Genomic DNA, 9169 nt, shown 5'->3' with positions numbered 1-9169 from the left:
CCTTGATTTATTTGAAATGTTTACCTTTCTATCACATTTATCATGGCAGATGCACAGTTTGATTAAAAACTACTGGAGTGACATACCTGGCACCGCTCCACTATAAATAACTCATGAGGGTGGAACCCAGATTACCACACCTGTCAGGTCATTATATGCAGATCTCAGAGACCTGATTAACAGCGCTAAATCAAGTGCGATTGCAATCAATAAGGTTACGCTCGTTTCTTCTTAATGAGCTAGATCTCCACAAACTCATCCAGAGGCCGTGTGTTAAAGGTCTTGGAAAAAATAAAAAATAAAAAAAATCTTCTGTGACACATTTCAGTTCAGCTCCACCTGGATCCAGTGGCCTTGGACGTGAGAGCACGAGCAGATTAAATAGCTCTGTGCTACATAAAGGGATTTGTGAATTTAACCACCGTCTGTTAGCACCGCTACGCTTCTGTTAATGACATGCGTTTGGCGAAAGCCCTTACCAGACCACAGAAAACGTTTTAATTTTCACTTTTATTATTGTTTACAAAATACCAAACATAAATACATAAAGAGGCCGTATGATATTGCTGTGTAAATGTGTGTGGATCATATGTGTGTGTGTATGAGAGAGAGAGGGAGGAAGCGAGCGAGCGAGCGGAAAGACAGTGCTGAAGGAAACGCCCCGCCCCTCCGTTACAAACGCACATACACAATGTTTTTAAACCCGTCAGAGAAAACAAAACTAAACAAACAAAACGAACTGGTCATATTTATACACTCCACATAAGACAGCGAGACTTAAAGTCACACTATACATAGTAGTGAGATCACAATAAAAACAAAACAAAAAAAATCAAAACAGATAAAAGTACTCAGATTATAAAAGAGTCAACTCATCTAATGTTTAAAAGACGAAAAGAAAAAAAAAAAAAAGCGACAGAGCAGAAGAGCAAAAGCACACGGCAGCAAAAAAAGGTGCGGAGGATCGTTTCGAGACAGTTCAGCAGTTTGTATGCTCGTTTGCGTGCGTCACTCTTTACCTTTCCTAGAAACCATTCGCAGCCGAATTGACCAACAGAGGAAGGTAGAAAACAGACAGACATTAAACACACGTTCAGGCGTTACGCCCAAAAGCCCACTCCGTATGGATTCTGTCCATCGCAGCCACATCCCTCATGATCAACCTGCTCTGCCAGTGTTCGAGCTGTCGATCAATAATTCTCTTTGAACCTAAAATCTCTAGCTCTGGGGTGGGGGCGTTCTCATTTTGAACATGTCAACACGGGTGAGGGAGAACCGATCAAAAAAAAAAAATTGATCATTTCCCAGATTTCCACTCCCACACAAGTTGTCTCATTAAAGCTACATAAAAACAAAACAAGGTAAACCACTAATCCTCAACCAAATAGGTTATCCGTTCCCACTTGTTAGCTTAACCTTTTTATATATATATGATATAGATATTAGAGAGAGAAACGATGTTATTGGCCCCATGTCACAGGGACAGTACTGCAAATGATGAAAATTGTGCAAATTAAGAGTTGATGCCACCCTGCCCCCCACCCCACCTTATTGTGGGGAGGCGGCGGGGGTCCTATTTATATGAAACTCTTATAAGGACAGAGAGGGGGAAGGGAGATGAGAGGGGGAAGGGAGAGGTGGGTGTTGGTTCCTACGATCCAGAGTAAAGATTGTGTGTCTACTTCAGGCAGATGGTTTTAAGGGGAAGACTTGTTTTATTATTATTAATTTTGTTTTGGGTGGGTGGGTGGGGGGGGGCTAACACAATTATTGTCCAGCCGCCAGGGCCCCAGTGGGCGAGGCCGTTCACTGGGCGGCGGTGGTAGGGGCTCCGAAGGTCTCCTGGGAGGCGTACACCATGTAGAGGAAGCCATCTTGGTCACGCTCCCGTTCGTACACCTCGGAGATGGCGGCCGACACCGACACCATGCTGTGGCCGTTGACCAGCAGGAAGAAGGCCTGGTTGGAGTTGAGCTGGAGGCGGCGCCTGGCAAAAAAGAAATAAAAATGTAAAAATATATCAGAGCAGGGGGAGGAGACGGGAAGGAAAAAAAAACAAAGAGGAAGGAGGGAACGAAGGGAGGATGTGCTACCTGATGATCTTGATGAGTTCGCTCATGTTGACGTGGTCGGGAACCAGGAACTTGGTCTTGTCCAAAATGGGAAGCTGTTTCTCTCCTTTATACCGCTCGATGATCACCTAACACACACACACACACACACACACACACACACACACACACACACACACACACACACACACACACACACACACACACACACACACACACACACACACACACACACACACACACACACACACGTCAAGTCGGAGACCGGTCCTCACAAGTACACTAAAACACACACATTTCATTTTAACTCCATTATCGCTTCCCCCATTCTAATCTTAGAACTGATTATATGACACGAGAGGGAGATAAAGAACAGATGGACCCTAGGAACACTTTAACAAATAAAGACGGAAGTGGGCTTGGGAAGCTGCTGATACTGTCACATGTCTTTTCTATCATCACGCCATCGTGGAGCTGCCTCTCAGAAGCTACGACACTGCCACTGTGAACCGAGTCGCATTACAATGACACAGCACATGCGGCTTCCGCTCAGGACGGCAATGACTCATATTATCGAGAGAGAGAGAGAGAGAGAGAGAGAGAGAGAGAGAGAGAGAGAGAGAGAGAGAGAGAGAGAGAGAGAGAGAGAGAGAGAGAGAGAGAGAGAGAGAGAGAGAGAGAGAGAGAGAGAGAGAGAGAGAGAGAGAGAGAGAGAGAGAGAGAGAGAGAGAGAGAGAGAGAGAGAGAGAGAGAGCAGCTGGAAGGCTGTGCTGATATTCAATCCACAGGCAGTGTGTGTGTGTGGTGGTTAAGGTGCAACACACACACACACACACACACACACACACACACACACACACACACCGGCCAGGCAGCAGGTGGAACCACCCCCCCGGAACCAATAGGCAGCAGATCTGAAACCAATTTCATTTCTGTTGCCGGTTCTGTCACCCCTCTACTTTACGTGTCGTTACTTGTTTCTAACCCTTTTTTTGAGTGTTCACCCAAACTGTGATCAGGCAAACTAAAACAACAATTCTGAGTACAGTTCAATCTTCCAACCATTCTAAAACAACTAAGTGAGGACCGTCTTGGAGATTATTTGCATGTGACTCGCAGGTTGTTGGCATGTGCGGTGGAAACTCACGGGAATCTTGTTTGGGTGCTGCTCCCGGATCAGTCTGACATCTTCCACTCTCTGCTCTGCAAGAGGACAGGAAGACAGGAAGTCAAAAAGACAAGAAAACAGGAAGTAAAAGGTTAAGCGGGCGCGGGCGCGTGTGTGCAGACCCGACTAACACAGGTGAGCGCGGGTCAGCAAAAGTTATGACTGGCAGACAGGCGAGCAAATAAACTCAGAGATAAGAGACAGGCCGTGTCAAAATAAGCCAAGGCCACACTTTCGAGGGAAGGGAAAACTGAATCGGACCGACAGATTTAAGCATTTCTCATTCCACCGGGTCCGATATTCCATTTACAATAGAATGTTTTCCCCAGGTCCAATCACAAAACACCAGAGACCAAAAAAAAAAAAGCAGACAAAAGGCAAAGTGAATTACCCAGGTTTGAAAGCCAACCTCCATGTCTAAAAACATACACAACAACATCAACTAGGGAGTGATCATCATCCTCAGCCAGAGAATTACCGCTTATTTAAGCGTTCACTTATGGACATTTTGCCCCTAAATGATACAAGAGGCAGGAAATAAGAAACAACTCTTTTCCGCTAGACAAAGCGGATATTATACTCCACCACGTGCGGGGTGGGGCGTGCAGACAAAGTTGTGCTTTGAGGCTTCCTAAAATAAAAATGCTGCTTTATTTCAAAGACCCAATTATAAGTCGAGATTCATGGCGTGACTAATGTGGACTTAAAACCCAAGTCACCCGTTTTATAAAAGGTGTCTTTTCCTTTCATCATCAGGTTGGTACCGCTTGCTGATTGGCCGGTCCCAGCAGACTCCGCCCGGGTGAACTTTAATCCCCTTTCAAGCCAACGGTGGGCGAGCCAAAATAAATGTTTCCACGGTGACGGATAACACATGAAACTTACTGTACTTTGTACTAAAGGCAGCAGCACTGTCATACGGGCAAGACAGATATGATAACAGCACCAGTCTGAATGTGTTATTACTATATATTAACATGATTTTGAATACAATCAGTATAGATGATGTCATTGTTATTATTAATAAAGCGGTGTCTCATGACTGTCTGTCCTTTCACTCCTATATCAAAACTGAAACTAAAGAAATGCCTCACCCAGTGTCTGTCAAACTTTGTAGAGTGACACATCGCTTCAATTCAAACATCGTCACAGTCCCGTAGAATTTCTTGTGGCCACAAAATGCATTTGCTCCATATTAGGGAAACTAGCACACAGAAGAGCCTCTTTGTGTAAAATCCCGTAGAAAATTGAGACACGCAGAGTAAATTAGAGGCCTATGTTTTTAAGAGAGTTTATTGTGCTGCCATTTAAGAAAGAATAATGTTTGTTTTTATGCTTTGTGCCTTAGGGACGTTTTGAGAAACATTCACAACTCACAAATTCCCGACAGCCACGCCAACCAAAAATCAGGTTGACAAAAGCCCTTGCTACAGTGGTCCATAACTGTCATGTTAAAAAAAAATGATTTCTTGTGAAAAATGATTATGAACGCAACTATCAGGAGGGGGAGTCGAGCAAACCTTAGTAGCCATTATCAGTTTAACCTAATTTAATCAGACATTTCACATGTTTGGATGGGAAACCCGTGTCTCCTCTGTTGTGTTTTCATGTTAAACCTGAGGAGGTTGATAGCCATTGTTTTCTATGATTACATTGGGCCTGGAATGTCTCGGCTCTCCGAAATGAACCCCCCCCCCCCCCAAAAACCGAAAAAAGAAAAAAAAAAAAACAGGAAGCGCACAGAAAACCAGCGTGTTTTCCCCACATGCTCAGCTTCAGCCACCTGTTTTTTTTTTGTTCTGTCTATCCTAATGCTGGAACTTTTTTTTACATTTTAGTTACAATTATGTCCCCCCCCCAACATCTTTAACTTTGATTAAAATGCGTACGTATATAGGTCCAGTCATTCACTGAAACATAATGTTGCAACAATCGCCCGACCAGAAACTTAAGGTAGAGAGTTATGTCTCTGTTGTCAAACTGTAAGATGTTTGTCCAAACATGGCTGACAGCAGGTTCTTCCTCACGTTCAACGCTCACTGGAGCACACAAGATTGCGTAAATATGGACTCGGCCCGTGGCTTAAATGAAGCTCCTTCCGAGCACCCCTAACGTCATGGGTTGACTAGTGAAGGAATCCCATGTGACGAAATCCATCTGTGTGAAAGGCTAAAGAGGATACGTAACATAAATTCATGAAGTCATTATACAGTCACAATAATTACAGTTGTGAAAAGAGCCATAACTTTGCCGCCTGAGGGTGATTGAACTAAATAGAACACCAAGTCACAAAGACATCCAGGGTCCCCTAGTGTAGCCTAATGTTTCATGTCTTGTTTATATATTTGCTGTATAGAAATGGGCTACAGAACTGTATAGGCGAGATAAATAGATAAGTGTGTAATAAGATTAAGATGATAATAATACATGACGAATGGAGAATAATGGTAAATATTTGCTGTATTAATTCTCCTTTATTTCCAGAGTCAAGCACAAACAGACTCCCATATAGATCAGATAGTTCAATGTGCCGGAAGGATCAGTTCACTAAAAGAACAGAAACTGGAGTCATACTTGCAAGTCACACTTGCAAGTCACAAGCACCTGGGAGAGGATACCAGAACAACGTACATGATGCCCAGCAGGGCTCCAGTCACAAACAGGCTAGTGCGTTTCCACCTCCATTGCTCTGCGCTGTTTTGAATGTTTGCCCCTTCTGGACACAATACTTCAGAGAAGCGGCCAATTTGTTCGTCGCAAACAAATATTTTAAATGGCGCGAGAGACACTAGTCACTCTGGCAAAATAGCTGTTTGTTTGGTTTGTGACTCAGTAACTGTGGCCAGGTACATAGGTGCTAGCGAGTGTCAAACACCGCTTTGATTCAGAGAGTGGTCAAGTAAGGGAATTACAGGACTAAATTAATGTGGGAAAAAAAGGCATTTGGCAGAATTAATCTCAATTATTTTTTCCCTTATTTAATTTGGTATTATTTGTGCGGAAAGTGACTGATTTACATCTTGCATTGCACTACAATAAATAATATTGACATTAGCACATTACTTCGCAATCCACATTTTGCATTCTTCTAACTAAATCAATCACTTTGAGAGAATTAAATGTTTTAGTGTGAGAATTCTGTGTCTCACCACGCATTGTACCAACTGCGTCAACAAACAAATAGTTGGAAATTGGAAACTCTTTTAACTGAGTGACTCATCAGGAAGCGAATCTTAAGAAATAAATAAAAGAATCAAACAAACCTTTCACCAAGTGGCAACTGGAAAAACAGCTCAGAGCTCGGCTTTTCCCCTTTTCCCAGCACAACCAAAAGCACAATAACAATAACAAGGTTGTGGCCCAGTGGGGCCATTAATAAATTATCTTTATCTTATCTATCTAAGCTTATCTTAAAAAACAGAGTGTGTGTGTGTGTTCCTTCAGTACCCCTCACCCCGCCACCAGCAGTCCCATCCCCCAATCCTGCAGCTCTCCTACAGAAGTAAACATTTGATACTCAATAAATATAACATTATCTGTCTCACACACACACACACACACACACACACACTTTTAGTTTAACATTTCTTAGGTTGACAAAAACCTACTACTGCTAAAAATAACAACAACAACAAAATACATAAATAATAAAAAGCTGAAAACGTCAATATTGCAATCAAATGTATGTATAGATGAGACAATGGATCCAACATAAAATAACAATCGTAATAATCAAAATAATAATAAATAATAACCACATAACAATGATGTTAACATCTCTCCCTCCCTCCCTCCACCTCCCTCCTCTCTCACTTTTGTTTTTCCTCCACCTCTCTGCCACAAACAAGCAGGAGGCCCGCGGGCCGCAGTCGAGCACCGTCCCTGTGTTTTTGTGTTTACGGTGCAGCCTCCGGGACTCGGACCCCGGCCCCCCCCCCCCCCCTCCCCTCAACGTCGAACACCCGCTGGACGCGGATCCACAACGAACAACTTATTCCCTCTTACTGTACAATGACAACAAAGAGCAGACGTAGCCGCCAAGCTAACGTTGAAGAGAACGCACAGCGGTCGCACACATTAAACACGCGTCTCGCTGGCAGGAGTGTAAAGAAGGCGCAGTGTGTTACCCACCGAACGTCCTTCTTTGTTTGAAGGTTTTTTCCGACGGCATTATTTGCGTCAAAGTCGAACGGGGGTACGGCGGTCGGATAAAACGCTGGCAAGTGACGCCACTGAGTGGGTTAAAAGAAAAAAAAAAAACAACCCCGAATTAAACACAACTAAAATGAAATAAAAACGTGTTAACGGTTAATAAATGTCGTGTTTAAAAAAAAAAAAAAAAAATGAAAACGCCAGCTTGTTGTCCCGAGCGCTCCGGCAACGCTGCTTCCCCTTCCTCTCGCCTGGGCTTCTGCTGGCGTCTCAGGGCAAGAGGCAGCCAAACAAAGTGTCAGCTGACCTCTGACGTCACAGAGCGCTCTCTCTCGCTCGCTCTCGCTCGCTCGCGCTCTCTTTCTACATTCAATTCATTTTAATTCAATTCAACTCATTTCAATTCATTTCATTTCAATGCAATTCAATTCAATTCAGTTCAATTCAGTTCAATTCAGTTCATTTCAATTCAATTCGATTCAATTCAGTTCAGTTCAGTTCAATTCAATTCAATTCAATTTAATTCAATTCAACTCATTTCAATTCAATTCATTTCAATGCAATTCAATTCAATTCAGTTCAATTCAGTTCATTTCAATTCAATTCAATTCAGTTCAATTCAATTCAATTCAATTCAATTCAATTCAATTCATTTCAATTCAATTCAATTCAATTCAATTCAATTCAGTTCAATTCAATTCAATTCATTTCAATTCAATTCAATTCAATTCATTTCAATTCATTTCAATTCAATTCAATTCAGTTCAATTCAGTTCATTTCAATTCAATTCAATTCAATTCAGTTCAATTCAATTCAATTCAATTCAATTCAACTCATTTCAATTCAATTCATTTCAATGCAATTCAATTCAATTCAGTTCAATTCAGTTCATTTCAATTCAATTCAATTCAATTCAGTTCAATTCAATTCAATTCATTTCAATTCATTTCAATTCAATTCAATTCAGTTCAATTCAATTCAATTCAATTCAATTCAATTCATTTCAATTCAATTCATTTCAATTCATTTCAATTCATTTCAATTCAATTCAATTCATTTCAATTCAATTCAGTTCAATTCATTTCAATTCAATTCATTTCAATTCAAATCATTTCAATTCAATTCATTTCAATTCATTTCAATTCAATTCATTTCAATTCAATTCAATTCAATTAATTTCAATTCAATTCATTTCAATTCAATTCAATTCAATTCAATTCAATTCATTTCAATTCAATTCACTTCAATTCAATTCATTTCAATTCAATTCAATTCAATTCAATTCAGTTCAATTCAATTCAGTTCAATTCAATTCAATTCAGCTTTATTGTCATGGCAGTTATTACAACAGGATTGGCAAAGCTAGAAGGCAGCTAGCATTCAACAACAACAACAACAACAACAACAACAACAACAACAACAACAACAGTTATAAGAATAATTACAATAAAAGTAAAAAGTAAGTAAACAATAAATAAAAAGTAAGAAGTATGTACAGCAGATTGAGATTGTCCCTCATTTTATGACATTCTAAGATGAAGCGTCCAGCTAGGCGGGCTCCCCAAGGAGCACGGCCATCGTTTCTTCATCAGACAGTGTGGTGAATGATGCAAATACTGAGCTGAATTTATAAAAAAAGAACAAAAAGTGTTGTCTGATGTGTTTGTATTGTTGACAGTGCAGTAGAAAGTGCATCTCTGTCTGTCTACCTCACCTGTCTCTCTCCCCCTTCTCTATCAATCCAAAGTGCTTTATTGGGATTGGAAAATAAGTTTA

General features: G+C 41.2%; 1 protein-coding gene across 1 annotated transcript; it reads right to left on the bottom strand.

Annotated features, from left to right (window-relative positions):
* Nucleotides 1–29: 29 nt before the first annotated feature.
* map1lc3b (microtubule-associated protein 1 light chain 3 beta) lies at nucleotides 30–7642 on the bottom strand. The gene is made up of 4 exons (XM_080002608.1): nucleotides 7372–7642; nucleotides 3220–3275; nucleotides 2094–2200; nucleotides 30–1987 (listed from the first exon to the last, which is right to left on the bottom strand). The coding sequence occupies exons 1-4, from the start codon at nucleotides 7409–7411 to the stop codon at nucleotides 1807–1809; spliced, it is 384 nt and encodes a 127-aa protein (XP_079858734.1). The 5' UTR covers nucleotides 7412–7642; the 3' UTR covers nucleotides 30–1806.
* Nucleotides 7643–9169: the final 1527 nt, after the last annotated feature.

This window comes from Zeus faber (assembly GCF_960531495.2).
Source record: "Zeus faber genome assembly, chromosome: 6".
Taxonomy (NCBI): Eukaryota; Metazoa; Chordata; class Actinopteri; order Zeiformes; family Zeidae; genus Zeus; species Zeus faber.
The sequence above is the reverse complement of the archived record's forward strand: the minus strand, read 5'-3'. Positions and strand labels throughout refer to the sequence as shown.